Genomic DNA, 18,302 nt, shown 5'->3' on the forward strand with positions numbered 1-18,302 from the left:
ATATTGGCAGCTGTGCCTAATAGATAACATTGGCTGTTGTGCCATAGGCAACGATGGACTTCGTGTATATTCCTTAGGACAATCCTTAGGAATGAATGAGTGAATGATAAATGATTCTTAGGGTAAATCTTTAAGAAATAAAGAAGATAACGGGGATGGGTAATTGGATTAATTGTTTGATGATGAAACATAATAACTTTATTATTGTGGGTTGAAAACCCTATATACTCACTAGGTTTCGCAACCCAACTCACTTAGTTTATTTGTATCACAGGTATCGATACGGAACTACATTACACTAAGAGATTAAAGGAGGTGTAAATCACTAGTGTAAATGAATGTAAGGTTTGTTTATGCTTATGTTTATGTATTGACGATGACATCCCAATTTTAATATAAACAAAATACATTTCTCGGGAAATGCTTTGATAATATATTTATCATGTTTTCTGGGAACAAATTCCGCAATCCTATTTCTTTAAAAATGAATACTCTGATTTTCAAATAATCATAAATAAAATTTTTAAAATGACGTAAATTTGGGGATGTCACATTAAGTATGGCACAAGAACATCAAGATTGGAGCAACAACACCACCTTGGGGCAACAGGAACATGCATGGCGCAAGAGCATACCTCATGGCGCAAGAGGAGTACCCCATGGCACAAGGGGAACACCTCATGGCGCAAGAGGAACACCTCATGGCGCAAGAGCATCCTTCTTGGCTCATCCATTTAACGTATGGCGCAACAAGATCCCTCTGTTGCTCCATATCACTCCCAAGCACTCCAAACCTCTTTTATGTGCTCCAAACCCCCTTCTGCATGATCAATTCCTTTGGCACTTGATCCGTTCGTCCATTCCTTTATCAGATGATCCATTTTTGTTTTCACATGCCCCATCAACCCCAAGTACTCCATTGTGATCTAAGTGTTCCATGTTAGACAAGACTTCATACCCCTACATTAGTAACTGATGAAATCCCCAAATCAAAATTTTAGTGAGCTATTGAATAGTGTGATTGATCATACAAGTACCAAGGCTTTTGGTAGACTACTTTCATTTCCGAATTTGCTTGCGACAAGTCCTAGCATTAGTATGAGTTCATTGACCACGTAAGGGTGATCCATCTTGATGATGAATTCCACAATAACAAGAAAAGGAATTTAATCGTTCGATATCTGCTCGTTCTCCCTTCTTCAAGTCCCAATGAACAACATGATCTTGACCTATCATTTGTTCAATTTGGTCGATCCGATACTTAGTTAATTCTTTTATCTTTATGTTCCCACTGATACCTAATCGATAATGAATTGAAATGGCTTTTTTTAGGCCCCATTCCATCTATTTTTGTTGAGGCAATTCTAACTTGTTCATCGGCAACTGATCTAGCTCCTGAAATATATAACATTCTTGATCCCTCCTTTTACCAGTCTTCTCAGCTGGAATAAAAAAAAGATTCTCAGTTCTACTCCTACTCCTTCTTTAGGATAGGATCGTCGTTGGTCCTTTTTTGCACTAAAAAACTAGTCAGGGTAACTAGCTGTCTACGTACGAAATATACGAAACATGGATAAGAAAGCAGGCGGGATAAAAGAAGAACGAGGTATAGTGAGAAAGCTCACCCCTGCCTTTAGACGATAAAGCCTTCTTTTACATCTCATCCTATAGACAAATCAATAGGAAATGCTACAAGCCATTGTCGTTCTTTTTCTGATTAACTAGTTGGTTTTCGTCTGCCAGAAGAACACTAAAGAAGCGTCTTCGCAGAGCCATTTTCATAGTCAAGACCCAAATGGTTCACTGTTGTTGTAACCATAACCATTAGAATCGGGCTTGTGAAGGAGAGGCAATAGCAACCATCTCTGAAACTTAAAGATCCTACGTCCACATATCTTAAGTATTTTTATAAGGATGGTGGATATCATATGACACCCACCACACTTTTCTATTGACACGTCAGTTTTTACCACACCCCACAAAACTGATGGGTGTCATAGCACACCTTACCACACTTTTTTTATCGAATAAAATGTAATAAATTAAAATTAATAAAAGAAAAATACTTCATTAATTAAACGGAATACATACTAGAAAATTTTTTGTGTTGTTTGGTGATTTTAAAATGAGAAGTTAAGTTTTATTTATAGGAAAATGTAAAAAGTAAAATAAAACAGCCAACGGCTACTTTCAAACGGTCAAAAGGGGGAGAAGGGTGCGGCAAAAGCATACCACGATAAACCCTTACCGCATTTTCTTTTTGGTTATCGGTGCGTTGTTTACCGCATATTGCATCTTACCATGGTATGCGGTATGCTAGACACCTTATGGTCTAATGAATAAACAATATGAGTGGTTCATGAATCATGAGGGGCTCTTTGCCTCTTTGGTGGCTTGATTACTTACACGTCGAAACCATGTAAACATCTGCCTATAGCAAAAAGCAAAACATATCAATGGAAAACGATAGATTTTAGGATTAAAGAAAAAGTTATTTTATTTATAGTCATTATGCTTTTCATAATTACATTAGACCTTTGATAATGATACATATGACATATCATTCATTGTAATAATCTGTACAATATCCTTTGACAATATTAACAAATCAAAAGAAGACAAAGAATTTGGCTGGAGTACCACATTCATATCATTCCTACGTTTCTTGATTAAGCTTTGAACCACTGAAACCTGCATCATGATATGCCCATGAAAAGTTAGGCCCTATTTCTTTTTCACTTAATGAACTTAACATGGACATAACTTAATTTATCAAGTTATTATTAAGTCATATAAGAGAGAATAAACACCTTGGTTGGATTTTGGAAAGAATTCTCATCCATAACATTAGTGGAGGATAACACGGCTTTTGATGACTTTGAATAGTCTATTAAGCCAGGATCTAACCCTTTAATTGCTATCTTCATGTTCACTTGGTTACTCCCATAGTTTAAAACCTGAAAAAGAAATTACTCAAAATCAAACCGTTTTAGGTTAAGGTAAAAAGGGTTAAATTTTACCTTTACTCTTATATAGTTGTTCTTATCCACTGGGTTCTGATACAAAATAGTGGATGCCATAAGTGATTCTGATGAATTGCTTTGGAGGTCTGAATGAAGCAGAGTTGCACCATTTGACACTGAGAAAAACCGTTGCATCCAGTAACTTGGTGTTCCATAAGCCCGATAAGAATCAAACACTATTGCATCTGGCACAAACCTTAAAAGAGAGAAAAATAACATACTGTTATTACAAGTTCGCATTATATAAAATAGTTGATAATTTTTAGTCAAGAATAGAATTTTTGAATAGAGAAAACGTATATACCCCTTGTTATTGGCATTCAGAAACAAAGGTGCATTGCTTGCCATATCAACAATATCACTGCAACAAGAATCATGTTAGAATACTAGGATTCTAGAAAGAGAAGGGTGTTGTTTCTTTTTCACTTAATGAACTTCATGAGGGACATGACTTAATTTGTTAAGCTGTATATGTGTGTTTCCTTTTCATTTACGATAGAAAGAACAATTTAGTAGAGAAAGTCAGGGAAATGTGTATTTCCCTATTAAAGTTGTAACTTTTTAGAAATCTGCAATCATTTTCATGAGTTTATCTACCAAGTCAAAAGGAACACCCATATATACTATAGCTTAATGGGTTAAGAACTTAATGTGGACAGCTATACATGTCTGCTTCTTGTTTTTACTTAATCTGGACAAAATGAAATCTGTTATTTATTTAGAGTCTCATATATTTATATGTAATTAACATTTTAGAAGAAAAAAAAAAGACAAACCTATTCTTCTCTATGCCAATAAGAAATCCAGCTTCTGCAAGTGCTGCTAAAAGATTTCCTGAACCACCATCATTTACCACAGCATACTCACTTACAAATGCCTGAAATCATTCACTCTCACAATTCACACATACTTTTCACATAATAAAAAAAATATATATTTCTAATCATTTTTTTGAACTCCATTTTACAAACCTTTGGACCAATTCGTGATGTTAGATCAAACTTATGAGCCATAGAAAACATCGTTCTCGCATTTACATAGACCTAACAAGAATTAAAAAAAAAAATCATTTTAGCAAAAAACACCCCTTTGTGGATCAAATTACTATCTCTAATAATCTATCAATGTTAAACAAAGAATCTTACATGATAATCATACATATCTGCAGGGTGGTCTAATTGTGTGCTTGATCCATCACAATTAGAGATCACTTTGATGCCTGGATAAGCTTTCTTTATAGCATCATAGAACTTGAGGTAATTTGCTATGCAAAATGAGAAATAAGATAGTATTTGCCTTGATAATAAACAAGTTTTTTAAATACATACATCAACTAAAACTAAAAAAAGTAGATAGAAATGCATTACCACGATAATGTGGCATTTGACAATCTTGATTCCCAATTGCAACATGTTTCAAATTAAATGGTTCTATGTGTCCCATATCAGCTCGAATAGATCCCCATGTTGAATTCGAATCACCTCTAGCAAACTCAATTCCATCAAGAGCATCCTGAATTCAAAAAACATCAACCTCTTAATGAAACTGAAAAATATAATCTTATATTAAGAGGGGATTAAAATTAAAGTTTGTGACATTGAAAGTAAAAAATACCTGTACAAAAGGTGTAATGTTGGAGGTATCGATTGCCTCTTGGTGGCTGAATCCTTTCAGTTAAAGAAAAAAGAGGATTAATTAACAAGTGTGTTTAAAGAGTAGAGTTAAAGAAAACAAAATGCTATAGTACCACTGTTCAATACCCATATTGGTGATGCACCCAAGTCTTCTGCCAGCTGTAAAACAGAGTATTTCTGATTTTTTAATAAATGAGAATTAGGGTTTGAAAGCTGAATTAACAAGATGATTAAAGTCACCTGGAGAAATTCAAAGTAGCCAAGTCCATCATCATTCCAGTAAGACCATATGTCATTAAAATGTCCAGATCTTTCTTCCCAAGGTCCAACAGTATCCTTCCACCAATATGCATTTCTTAAAAAGTTTCCTTCAACATAGCTTCCACCTAATCAGCAACACATGCTATTAAATTAATTATAAGCTATTAAAATATCATAACTTTACAAAATATATTATGAATGAATCAAAATATCACGAGTATAATCGCATCAAATAATCAAAATAACCATATATTTACCAGGAAACCTGATAAACCCTGGCTTCAAATCTGCAACCATCTTAAAAAGATCATTTCTGTAACCATGCCCCTGCTCCAAAAAAAAAATTATTTTAGTTGTCAGTAGCACATTTACAAAATGTATAATTTATACGATGATGAATCTTTTCTATATGCATATTGTAGAATTGTCAAAATATGAAGAATCACATTTACATATAAAGAATCAGAATTAGATCTAGGGAATAATTATTGACAAAATATAATAGTACAAATATAAATCTGCACACAGGCAAGTGACATGTATTCTTCAATTTATTTAAACTGAAATAAATATCGAGTACAAAAAATACCTTGTATGTATCCATGGGCATAAGAGAAACTTGATCAAACCATATGACTCCTTTTCTGTTAGTTGTCAACTGTAGTCTTGAATTATGATTTGTCACTTTTGCTTCTAACACAACTTCCATCTTTTTCCAATTTGAAACATCATTGGCTCTTAAAGAACCATAATAATAAAAAATCTTTAATACCCCTTTTTCATAATTTCTACAAAATTGCTCCGTTATAATTCAATAAATACTTACATGGTATTTGCAGTAGCCAGTGTTTGCATTCCAGTTGAGTCGGTCAATGACACAGTTACATTTATTGGATTTAATGAACGAATATATACAACAAACTTGTACGTCTTCCCTTTTTCAATATTCTGAAATAATGAGAAAAAATAAATAAATAATAATAACAATGCTATTGAAAATGTGTTCTAGTTCAATGCTATAAAAGTAGGATGCTATAACAAAAAAAAAAAAAAAAAAAATGAAAGTAGGTTGTAATTCTTACCATCCCCCAGTATCCAGGATTATATACACCAACCCCTCCAGCTGGACAAGAACTGGTGTCACAAACCACCTCCATCCTCAATGCAACAGGATTTCTGTTGAAACATGAAGAAAGGTCTGTTGATACTTTCACCAATGAATAATTCCCAATGGTTGACCACGGGTCAATAATTGAAGGAGAATGTCTTCCACCAGATTCAAAACCTAACAACACATAAGTTGATAAAAAAAATACTATCAAAATGTTAATGGTAGTTTGTTATTTTTTACTTTATATTATTCAAAGATTTTTGACAGTTAAGTTACCTCTGTTGCTTACTAACTCTCCCCACAACCCACCTACACCAGCATGGTTAATCTCCTACAAAATACAAAATCACTGGTAATTTAAGTATTCATACTTTCAAATACATAAATGATGAAAATATAACTATGATATATATGTAATTAACAAAATGCAAGCAAACTTGTTACTTGTACCTCAAAGGAAACACCAAAAAGGCTTTCTGGTATTTTCCTTGTGGATCCTTCATCTTGTGAAGTGTTTACAAGAAGCAATGCGTTTGTACTTGTTTTATCTCCTTTTGTATTTGTATCCCCCAAAGTTGATGAGCAGTAAATCAAAGTAGAAAGCCCAATAAGAAGAAGCCCAACTATTATTAGATTTACAGTTTCAGCCTCATTTCTTGAACTTGAACCCATTTCTTCTCCAAAACCACACTTTTAAATAAATTAACTTGCTTTCTGTATCATTCCATTAACAAAACAGTTGTATAAAACACTTCACCATTTTTTGTGTAAATTTCTTAAGATAATCCCTATAAATAAGTTATTTACTAACAACAATTACATAAGGATCTGAAAGCAATAGGCATAGCAAAGGGTTAATATCAAGGAATGACAACAAAGTATGTCATAGTTTTATTATACGCACTAAACTTCTTCTGATTCTACGATTCTAACCCTTAATTTATCTAATTTTGTTTCAGTTTAGTCATTTTTCCCGCTTTTTACCTATTCAACCGGTCGACTGTATGCTGAAGGACAAGGACTGGGCTTGGGTTTTGTTTTACGTCGGTCCGGCAGCCACCGCCTACCTGAGCATTTCCTCCTCCCTCCTCCCTCCACCGGAGACCTTCTCCTTTTCCCTCTTCCGCTACAATCAATTCCTCCACTTTCCCCTCTCTCCATCAATGACTTCTCTCCTCTCTGCAACTCACCATTCATCCACCCAAACTCCCTCTCAACCCCACATCCTTCTGGTTTGGTTTATGAGAGAGAGAATCAGAACCACACAACCCACCTACCCTTCCCCCGGCGATGAAATCCACCGTCGTTCCTTATCTGTTTTCAACATCAATTTCAGTTGATGGTTTTCCGAAGGGTCAACGTGGGAGTCTAACAGATTGTCTTTATCGCCGGGTTTTGAAGGGGGCGGGGTCAACAGGTTTTCTTCAGGGTCTATTTTGGTTTTATCGCAAGGTTAACAGGATTTTCAGCAGTGTCTTCGTCGCAGGGTTGCTGCAGCCTGCATGGTCGATTTTGGTTGAGAGCTGATCATTGATTTTGAAATTTTGATAAGACAAAATAAATATATGCTCTCAATATATAAAAGCTAATATTGATAAACTATAAAAACATGTCCCTTAAAATGCTCTTATAGCATCTGTATTGAGTTTTTCCATATCTTTTTGAAATAAAAATCTTATATTTATTACGATTCAAAGTTTTTTGAACGAACTTATTATCTAAAATCCAACTAGAAGTTGGGGCTAGTCTACTTGACTAACATAAAGGTTTAAACTAACAACTAATAAGGATGTCTTGAGTTCAATCCCAAATAGAGAAGAAAAATATATAATTATTTGCTGTTTAAAAAAAGAAATCTAAAATTTAACTAAGAGTTTTTTTATTTCTTATTATTTTTTTATTTTTTTAAATTTATTATATGGGACATATAGTTTTTTAACCACTTAACTAGACAATATCTACAAATGATTTATAAAAGAAAAAATGAAAATTTTGTTTTATTATGAAAGATACAATAAACTTTCTTTTTTGAATTTTTTATTAAAAAAAGTTTTCTTAATTATGGATGTTATTAAAGAATTTAATCGATTTGTCTATAACATTTACAATACAATATAAATTATTATGTGTAATAAAAAGCAATCTATGATTAGTATATTTTCTTTTTTATCTTTTACCAAAAAAGTTTTAACTTTTAAAAGTTTATCATAATAGTTTTGTATGTTGATAGGTTTGGTTCCTATGTGAAAAATAAATTATAAAAAAAATTTATGTCCATTTTTTTACGATAGGGTTTTAGATTTGACCACAATATTTCAGTATGTTGATAGAGTTAGTAATTGTGCAAAAAATAAATTATAAAAGCGTTCCTTGTAATTATAAAAAATAACCCATATATGAATAGTTTAGTTTTTCCTTTTTGAGTTTTACCACAAAAGTTTTGGCGTTTAGACTTTTGTCACAATAGTTTCATATGTTGGCAAGTTTGGTCCATATATAGAAAATAAATTATAAAAATTATCCCTGCATTTACGGAACAAGTTCTTGTCTGTTTTTTTTTTAAGTTTGACTTTTAGACTTTGGCCACAATATTTTCGTTGTCGACAACGTTTGATCTCTATATAGAAAATAAATTACAAAAGTTGTCTCTATGGTTTATAGAAAAGCTTTTTGTGCATTTTTTTTTATAGAAATGATCCATGTGTTTAAATAATATATTCTTTGGGTTTAAGACTTTGGCCACAATCCTTTTGTATGTTGACAAATTTGGTCCTTGTGTAGAAATAAATTACAAAATTGTCCTATAATTTACATAAAAGGACCTTGTGCATAATTTTTTTTTACAACAAATGGTCTATGTGTTTAAAAAATAATAGACAATTTATATATTATATCCCCACAAAGAGGACATAAATAGACTATCAGCCTTCATCTCTCGCGAAGCGGAGCTGGAACAATTTCTAGTTCTAAAAAAAATACAATTGAAATTGTTTAGAAAATGGTTGGAAGAGTCCTTTTAAAAAACAGTTATAATGTTGATTCTCAAGATACAGTAGTAATCTGTATTGCTAAATTTGATAAACACTTGTCTGATGATGTGTAGGATGTTTCTAAACTCATGGTTTGCTGTAATAAAATACTAGTTGTGAGACTCATGTATTACATGAGTTTGTTAAAAAAAAATAAAAAACATGAAGATCTAACAATTTAAAAAATTTAAATTTGTAAGAAAAAAAATTAAAAGATTTAATTATTAAAATTAAAATGCTTATTTATCTTTAAAATTTAAATTAATAATTTAGATAAATAAACAACTAAAATAATTAGATTCAATTTAGAAATTAGAAATTATAAGGAAAGTTACATTAATGATTTGAATATTCGTTTATTACATTTAAGTATTATATAAATTTAATAAAATGAAAAAAACCATAAAATAACACATGGATATAATTTAATCTAAATTTACCATAAAATGACATGTGGCATAATGAATAAGAGGATGATAAGTGACAAATTATTTTCATTTATACAGGGAGAATGTGTAAAAAGTTAATGAATATAAGGGTTGATTTGTTTTACAAAACTATAGAAGTTAGATAAAGAGGAATATACCTAGTGTATTTTTGGCAATAAGCTTTTAAGAAAAACAACTAGAATTAAAGACAAATATTATTAAGAAGTACGGATTTAAAACTTTTATTTTAATACAAAAGAGTTCATAGCTTTTGAGAACTTTATGAGTTAATAATTTTTATTTTTATGTCATTAAGCTACTTTGTCAAACAATTTCATAAAAATAAAAATTATAGTTTTCAACTTTCAGCTAGTTTTGATAAACATACACATATAATTTTTAGGGGTGTTAAATATGGTGTAATTTGTTTAAGACGATTTAATGTTGCCAATTTTATCAATTTGGTGTATAAGACAATGTTAATGAATGAAGTGTAAGATATATGCATAGTCCACTATTGCTTCTAAAAAATTGTATTCTTTTTGGTGTTAGATATAATGCAATGAATTTGACAGGATTTAATGGCACTAGTTTTATATAATGTTAATGATTGAAGTGTAAGAGATAATTAAGAGTCTAAGACTATGTTTGGCATAGTAGTTGATAGCTGAAAAGCTAACTATTAAATAAAAAACTAGTTGATAGCTGAAAAGTTAACTATTAAAAAAAACTAGTTGATAGCTGAAAACTAACTGCTAAAAAATGACGTTTGGTAAACTAGCTGAAAAGCTAGTTAAAAAATATAAAATGACATAAAAAACATTTAAAAGAATGTATTTCTATAATTAATTAAGGGGTATATTTGAAAAAAAAAATTAAAAACTCCTAAATAGCTAGTATAAATAATTTTTTAAAAAGCTAACTTATAAGCTACTTTTTGACTTGCCAAACATGACGTCTTAAAAAAAACATAAAAATAAACTAGCTTATCAGCTAGTTGTGGCGCGCCAAACATAGCTTAAGATTGTTTCACCAAAAGAGTTTGTATGAAGAGACGGATAAATCCAACATATATAGATACTTATAGGATCATATTGTCATGATACACTAACACTCCTATAAAGATGGAGACTCGATGATGATAGAGAGGAATGTGTCATGTGTCGGTTCATGAAGGTGCTAACCGTCGACTTTAATACCATAAAAGATATATACGAGTAGTCCTTAGTTCTAGTCTCCAAAAAAGCATTTACAAGGAGAGGGGCTCCAACATATATAGATTTTATAAGACCATGTCAAACCAATGCAAGATACACCAACCAATAGTGGTTTTTATATCCATCTTTATTTACGGTTCCAATCAAATATTAATACCATTAAATCAAAAAATCATATGTTTAATATTTTCATAACAAAATAACATAACGAATGAGGCCATATTTGGTGACAATCACAATATAATCACATTTTGACTACTTGTAGCTATTTTTTAGAATTAAAAATTTCAATGGAGGTGCGTAACTTTGGGGTTGAAGGAAGTAGATATTGGGCAAACAAATCATTCATCGATTACAGAATTGAAGAGGGTGAGTAACAATTGTTAGTTCGTTTTGAAGAGTTAAAGAAAGTCATTCAATCAGAACTAAAAGTCAACTCTCAATAAGCAACACAGAAAGAGCAACGACATGAAAATATTCTCAAAACAAGCAATTGAGGATCCAAATTTGCACTTAGCTACTGATACTGTATACTCATCAGAAAAAGCAATATTTTATCTGTCTGTATGTATGTTTAATTACATCGATCGTTGACAGAAAAGAGCATTTCATTAATTATTTAGAGATGAAATTAAAGAGAAGAAAAGAAGATTCTTACAGAGTTACAGAGATGGCCTTTAAATGAAGAAGATGCAGATGAAGATCCTTTAAATGAAATGTGTCATGTGTGTGTTGTTGATTGAGGAAACGGAAGAAAGGCGTTTTGTGAAGGGATTAATGATTTGATTGTTTGGTTTGAATTTTAGAGGCTTCAGAGATGCTATATTCTGTCTTTGCTTTAACGTAAGCAAAGCTTATCCATCTCCACAAAAATTAATTAGTTAATGGACCCCATCAACCCACCTCCATTTGCTGCCATAAGTCATATCTTCATTCACCAAATTTTGCATTTAATTACTGGAGTAAATTACTATTTTTGGATATGGTTCGAATGAAAATCCTGTATAATTCGTTCCTTTTATTTTTCAAATGTTTTTAGTCCATAAACTATATACCCTTAAAATCTGGGACATGACCTTAATAACAAGATTAATCACTTTCAATGTCACATTCAAACAACTCTTTGAACCCTTAGGCCTAATTTGTTACAGATGACAAAGCAAAACAATCCTTATGTTCTGTTTGTGTGAATCAATGTTACTTATTTTGTATGAAAAATGAGAAATTAAATATCCTCCTACTTTTTATCCTACCAATTTTCCTACCCATTTAAATGATGACATATGTTATATTATTTTCCTAAAATATCATTAAATCTCATTAAATGTTACACATATCAAAATTTCATTGGATAGGAGGATATGTAAGAACAAAAAGTAAAAGGATATTTAATTTCTCTTTTGGTATTTGTTATCTATATAATGTTTCATTTGTTAATTAATTAGGTATTAGATGTATCGATTCATACTTTTAATGTTTTAATATTGCCCAATGAGAAGATATATATATAAAAGTTTATATTTTATAAGGAAATATGTATAAATATTTTTAAATATCACTTGATGAATTCGTCCAACCAATGTCTTTAATTTCTCTTGGTAAAAATATGGGGTGAACTAAAAAAATGATGAATTTGTATCGGGTTATGTCCAAGCGTGGAAGCAATCTTTTCCTTCAGTTCAACCCATAAAAAGGAAAGATTAAAGTTTCTAAAAAGTGAAATTGTGTACACGAATTAAATTGACTTGGAAGATTAAACAATCAATCAATCTTTTACTTAACATTTTATAACTTTTTTTCAGCTGATTAGGATAAAGGATAAACCACTAGGTCGCCATCAAACATATTGTTCAGGAATTCAATATTCATTTGATGCCAAATAAAGGGAACTTAATTGATCCTTGAGATTTTCTCCGTTCTTTCCATGTTTGAAAATAATTCAATTCCATTATCTGTTAAAATACCAAAATACCCCATCATATATATATATATATATATATATATATATATATATAATTAATTAAATCCTTTGACACAGATTCCATTCCTTCTGATAATATTCTACAAATGAAATGTCCATGGCCATGATTGCTGCAAAACTGGAGAGAAAGTGTACAAGTGAAGAAAATTGAAAATAGGTGAGGTGGGCTGGGCTTAAGCTAAGCAAGGAGATGGGAACGAATCAGGAGGGGGTAGGTGACACAACTTCCAGTGCTCCATACCTGCATTGCATTGCATTGCATAATTATTAATTTTTTTTTTAATAATAGTTGAGTATGAGTGGCTAAATTGATAAAATGGGTGCTAGAAATACAAGACTTACAACTGATAACAGGGGCCCCTGTTTGTACTTGTCATGGAATGAAAATGTTAGAGGCTTCGGGTCCTCTCCAGGCCCTCTGATGAACCCACTGCATCAATCAATTCAAAAAAAAAAAAAAAAAAAAAAAAAAAAATGAAAACAAGCACTACAAAACCCTGTCCCACTTTTTTAGGTATAGTTTGTTATGTAGAAATATACTACTACAGTATATGTTATATTGACAGGATATGATAAGTCTTTTATTTATAAATTATTATTATGCGAAGAATGAATGAAAATTAGTGACATACATTAATGAGGGGGTTATGATTGTAGCCCTTTTAACATCATATATGGCAATGAGACCCTTGTACACCTCGTTTCCATCTTTATATGACACAGCCAAACGCTCCCCTGTAGCATCCCATGCTATCTTCTCAATACCTCCACTGTCATATCAACCATATCTTATGTTACAACTTACAAACGAGATAACGATTTATTCTTGTCTACTTTGCCTCTGCTAAATTTTATTAGTCGTCAAAAAATTATACTATTATGTACAAAGATAAACAGAAATAACACCAAATACAAACAGGACAGATAATCATATGCTTCTATACCTATACCTATACCAACGGCTTTCAACAACCATTACCTAACATAGAACAAATCAATCTATACAAATGATATTATCCTAAAACATATGCAACCTTCTACAAAATTTGTCATAACTTAAGAAGGTGTAAGTTGCATATGTTTTACTTTTACATTGAAAAGTAAATTAGATGAAGATATCAGCATTAAAAGTTTATTGTTCAAGGAAAGAAAAAAATAATAATAATGCACTAGAATGAATAATAGATAACAAAAGGCAACATTTGTAATTACCTGTTGGTCAAAGATTTCAGCTCTGGCAAGTCAACAGGCAGCAGGTGTGCATCTGAGGAAAATGAAAATCATCATGAGAAATGGCAAACATGACAACAATAAAGGATATGGTGAATTGGTGATATATAAAGGCCAACTCCAAAGAAGAAACATAAATCTAACATTAATATCAAAAGGTAGTGGCATCCTACAGAAACTCTAGCAACTTCAGATCAAACAGAAGCACAGATAGAAATGCCACTTTCAGTAAAATCAGTGTAAGTAAAGAGTAAAGAGTAAAGAGAAGATAGCAGCACATACCAAGTGATGGAGGCTTTGTAGCAAAGTGAACAGAACCTAATGTTAAAGATCCAGAGAAAGCAATAAGAATCATACGCCCATTAGGATCCCATGCTGCTCCCTACATATATATATAGCAGCAATTAGCACCAACTTCAGCAAAATATCATGTGATATCTATATAAACAAATCAGAGATCAACAAGATAAACCCTAATGTTGTGTTTGTTACACATGAAAAACATACTTACTACAACAATTTTACATGACATCTCTACATGCAACAGAGCAATATTGTATATGCAATAAAAACTAACCGTAACAAAGCCACTTGTTGAAGACCACAGTTCTGATGTCCATGTGTTTGTCTCCCACAGATAGAATGTTCCATCACTACATAACAACATGATAATTGCTTTAGTGCCAAAGTTTTTTTAATATGTGTCTTGAATGAATATATCAACTGAATAGATCTGAGTCCAATGATAAATGACATTACAATTTTGCAGCAAAAAAGTAATCTCTAGTAGGAGACCACTTTAGCAGAGATATTTTCCCTAATCCTCGCCGAATGGGTGTGCCCACCCCTGCACAAATACCCACAACAAGAATTTGTTTATATCAAGCTCAATATGTGAAGAAAGATCATCTTTTTAACATAGTGCATTTGTAAACTCTAAAGCTCATCAAAAGGCAAGAGTGTGGGAACTAGAACAATCAATCAAGAACAGTAACAGGGGATTTTTAATCCATTAGCTTTTTTACATATGAAAAGAGAAATACGCCTTTAACTTCCTTTTAAAAAAACCAACAACAGCATAGTCATAATTACCTTGAGCAAAATCCCATATTGTGAACGATGAGCTCTCATATGAAGCAGATGCTACATATGTGAAGATACGTTAAGGGAAGCATTATAAGTGCATATTAATTGGTCATGCAAAAAAACTCTAAAAATCAAAATTTCAAAATGGATCAAAGTAGCACTGAATAAGAAAACCAACATGCTAGCAAAACAAAAGCTAATTAGGATATCTTCCATCAGGACTCCATGAGAGTGCACTTATTTGTTCATCACCATGGCCTCGAAGAAAATCCACAAGAGTCCATCTAACTCCAGAACCTCTAGAGCGGATGCCAGAATTAACCCCAGGTCTAACACATGCAGTATTTCCAGGATACGAAGCAGACCAAATGCAAATTCCACCCCTGTTTGTACATTAATAAAAACTCATGACCTTCCACATACATAGTAAATGCCAAGAGTGCAAGGGTATGGATGTCAAATATACTAACTTGCAGCCTACTGAAAGTGTCTTCCCAGCATTTGGCCTCCATTCCAAGAGTTTAGCTTCCCTTTGAAGATCATTCATCAGAATGCAGGGGTCCTTCCCTTCTCCTAATAGAAAAAAAGGAGAACAACCAAGTAATCAGATCTCAAGATACTGAAAAAATCTGGAGAGTATACCAAAACAACTGTTTTGCATGCTCATTTCAGTAAGTTTCTCACCTGAGTCTCCATAATCACGAATAGTTACTTGATTCCGTGCAGATATAAATGCCAGAATATCCTTTTTTTGGTGCCAACTAACACATTTGAGATCAACATGTGCCAATAATTTCACCTGCGAAATTTTAATTAACAAGAACAAAATTAGGCCACATGTTCATGCTTACAAATGAAAAAGAAAACTGAAAGTAGAATTTATAAATCATGATCCCCTTGCAGTAAACCAAGGATGAGCTTCTTCAATCTGCCAAGTATGCTCTTTTGTGTTAATAACCCATTTCTGGATCTCATTTATGTGTGTTCTTCGGGGTTATATCTTTTCTTTTGGTTCATTCAGCTATATTTATACTAGGTTCAGGTAGAAGTAATTAAAGAAAGACTTGCTATAATGCTATCAAAATAACAAATGCACAAGGATGGGTATTGTGTTTAGAAAAAATCCAGATGTTTGATTATGTAGCAAGTATTTGTAACATGTCTAGGAAGCAAAGAATTAACAGGAAAAAGTGTTGGTATAAGAAAATGGTAGTGGATATTTACTGCAGAGTTTCAAAATGAAACCAAAAGTTGATTTGGTAGAATTACCTTGTTTGTGATCAATGTAATAGTAAAAAACAAATTCACATCATCCATACCACAGAGATACAAATCCAAAGATGGAAAAGTGTTAACTACTACTACAGAAGAGTGCAAACCTATCAACATTGCAGAGACAAAACTGTTATTTGTGTGTGAAGTACCGTTATATCTTTGTTTCACCTACTATGTAATATCTAAATTTCACAGTTGCCAACTTACATGAGTAAGATGTTTACATTTTCATTTCAGAACTTCTGGAACTCCATTTTCACAACTTTGGAATGGAATTTAAAAATTATCGGTTCACAATTCATGATGAGCAGCAGTTAAAGCAGATATCAATCCATAGCTGATACAAAATTCGAATTTATGATGTTTACAGAATTCCAATTCCATTTCGAGAGCTTGGAAATCACACTTCAAACACCAACTTAGTGGAATTGAATGCACTAATTTGAGTCATATGAGCCCTAATTTAGGCACAAAATATACTACTCTATACGATAGTATACGAGATACTTACATCATCAGGACCCAGAAGGCTTTTAAGAGGACCATAAGAAACTGCTTGAAGTAAACGCGATAAACGATTCACTGGAAGTTCTGCGCCTCTATCTGGATGTAGCGACGCTGGATAATCTATCTGATACGGAATTGGACTGAATACTACTCCCTAAATGTTGCAGAATATCAATCTCCCTATCGCTGATGGTAATCAATATATAAAAGGGATGAAAAGCTTACAAGAACTTTTCCATAAGTTTCCTTCGCTTGATCCTCCGAAAGATTTTCAGCGGTAACTGATGATTAGTCAAAACAGAAGTTGAAATTTGTTAATGACAATGGATTCCATATAAAATCAGCAAATGAATTCGAAATCCATTGTAGATTATACGCATTATGGAGAGAAGTTATACTTAGGTCTCTGTTGATTTCGCATACAGTAACGGAGCCCGGATGAGGAAACGATGGCATTCTTCAAGTTCCGCTGTCTCTGTGTTTTGGGAGAGTAGGGCTGGCTGATGTAGTAGCAAATTTCCCCCCTTTTCACCCGGGACTAAGGACTTCATTTCCTTTTGAGTAAATTACACTACGGTCCCTCAGGTATTGTTTTGGCCATCTCCAATCCATTTAAAATTTCAAAGTATATATATCGGGACATTAATATGTAATCTTCCTATTCTAATAAATAAGTAAGTTTATCTTCCTATTCTAATAAATAAGTAAGTTTATTTTCCTCCTATTGATAAATGTCACAATATTAAAAATTTGCATCCTTCTTAATAAATGTAAGTTTTTTTTTTTTGCCACATATCAATCTCTCATGAGTTTTGATACTTGTCATTTTGTGGTATTTTTGAAATAAATATTATTCACTCGTCAATTTTTGGTTTGTTTCAATTTTTAAAATTAAATTCATATATCTATATATGTAAAGTATTAAATATCATATATATGATATTAAATTGCAATAAATACGTTTCTTTTCTTCTTATCCTTCTTAATAAATGAAGATTATTTTTTGCCACATCTCAATCTCTCATGAGTTTTGACACTTGTCATTTTATGGTATTTTTGAAATAAATATTATCCACTTGTCAATTTTTTGTTTGTTTCAATTTTTAAAATTAAAGTCATATACCTATATATGTAAAGTATTAAATATCATATATATGATATTAAATTGCAATAAATACGTTTCTTTTTTTCTTATTTTAAAATTGTACATTAAAAAAAATTGTTTACACTTTAATGTTTAATCTTTTCTTAAATCAACTCATGTAATACACGAGTTTCACACCTAGTTAATATTATATGTCACTTATCATGTCACATATCAACCTATTAATTTTCCATTTCAAATTTTAAAATTTAAAATTTTCACTCTAATTACATTAAATTAATAATTGATTCTTCATTTCAGATTTCAAATTTCAAATTTCACATTCTAATTACATTAAACTAATAACATTAGAATAAAAAATAAAATAAAAATAACATATATTATAAGGTGATATAATTTCATGTATTTATTTAAA

General features: G+C 31.6%; 2 protein-coding genes across 4 annotated transcripts; both read right to left on the reverse strand.

The window, feature by feature from the left end:
* Window positions 1-2,479: 2,479 nt before the first annotated feature.
* Window positions 2,480-11,519, reverse strand: LOC145072282 (alpha-L-arabinofuranosidase 1-like). 3 transcript variants are annotated; one of them, XM_079018683.1, is made up of 19 exons: window positions 11,362-11,518; window positions 7,014-7,527; window positions 6,480-6,743; window positions 6,306-6,360; window positions 6,001-6,203; window positions 5,745-5,866; window positions 5,508-5,655; window positions 5,176-5,245; window positions 4,898-5,043; window positions 4,771-4,816; window positions 4,638-4,690; window positions 4,391-4,535; window positions 4,169-4,287; window positions 3,995-4,066; window positions 3,800-3,900; window positions 3,328-3,384; window positions 3,021-3,219; window positions 2,811-2,957; window positions 2,480-2,691 (listed from the first exon to the last, which is right to left on the reverse strand). In XM_079018683.1, exons 3-19 carry the CDS (start codon window positions 6,699-6,701, stop codon window positions 2,530-2,532), a joined length of 2,067 nt encoding a protein of 688 aa, XP_078874809.1. In that variant the 5' UTR covers window positions 6,702-6,743; window positions 7,014-7,527; window positions 11,362-11,518; the 3' UTR covers window positions 2,480-2,529. The 3 variants fall into 3 exon arrangements, with proteins under 3 accessions (XP_078874809.1, XP_078874808.1, XP_078874810.1); XM_079018682.1 differs by lacking the exon at window positions 7,014-7,527 and having other exon boundaries at window positions 11,362-11,519; XM_079018684.1 differs by lacking the exon at window positions 7,014-7,527 and having other exon boundaries at window positions 6,480-6,703.
* A 1,200-nt stretch (window positions 11,520-12,719) lies between these two features.
* Window positions 12,720-17,296, reverse strand: LOC145074988 (Transducin/WD40 repeat-like superfamily protein). Its single transcript, XM_079021295.1, has 14 exons — window positions 17,181-17,296; window positions 17,008-17,063; window positions 16,787-16,936; window positions 15,685-15,799; window positions 15,471-15,573; window positions 15,206-15,383; window positions 15,007-15,061; window positions 14,674-14,761; window positions 14,492-14,567; window positions 14,197-14,296; window positions 13,897-13,948; window positions 13,317-13,454; window positions 13,027-13,114; window positions 12,720-12,925 (listed from the first exon to the last, which is right to left on the reverse strand). Exons 1-14 carry the CDS (start codon window positions 17,236-17,238, stop codon window positions 12,863-12,865), a joined length of 1,320 nt encoding a protein of 439 aa, XP_078877421.1. The 5' UTR covers window positions 17,239-17,296; the 3' UTR covers window positions 12,720-12,862.
* Between the last annotated feature and the right edge of the window lie 1,006 nt (window positions 17,297-18,302).

Source organism: Lactuca serriola, chromosome 9, assembly GCF_051521515.1.
Source record: "Lactuca serriola cultivar US96UC23 chromosome 9, Lser_US96UC23_V15, whole genome shotgun sequence".
In the NCBI taxonomy this organism is placed as follows: domain Eukaryota; kingdom Viridiplantae; phylum Streptophyta; class Magnoliopsida; order Asterales; family Asteraceae; genus Lactuca; species Lactuca serriola.

What these genes read in the sequence shown, in the direction of transcription:
- LOC145072282 (XM_079018682.1), bottom strand. Translation starts at nt 6,701, where the DNA reads ATGGGTTCAAGTTCAAGAAATGAGGCTGAAACTGTAAATCTAATAATA. An exon ending in GCTACTTTGAATTTCTCCAG is followed by an intron (nt 4,817 to 4,897) that starts GTGACTTTAATC and finishes TCTGTTTTACAG; the next exon opens with CTGGCAGAAGACTTGGGTGC. An exon ending in CATCACGAATTGGTCCAAAG is followed by an intron (nt 3,901 to 3,994) that starts GTTTGTAAAATG and finishes GAATGATTTCAG; the next exon opens with GCATTTGTAAGTGAGTATGC.
- LOC145074988 (XM_079021295.1), bottom strand. Translation starts at nt 17,238, where the DNA reads ATGCCATCGTTTCCTCATCCGGGCTCCGTTACTGTATGCGAAATCAAC. An exon ending in CGAAATCAACAGAGACCTAA is followed by an intron (nt 17,064 to 17,180) that starts GTATAACTTCTC and finishes ACTAATCATCAG; the next exon opens with TTACCGCTGAAAATCTTTCG. An exon ending in CAACAAGTGGCTTTGTTACG is followed by an intron (nt 14,297 to 14,491) that starts GTTAGTTTTTAT and finishes ATATATATGTAG; the next exon opens with GGAGCAGCATGGGATCCTAA.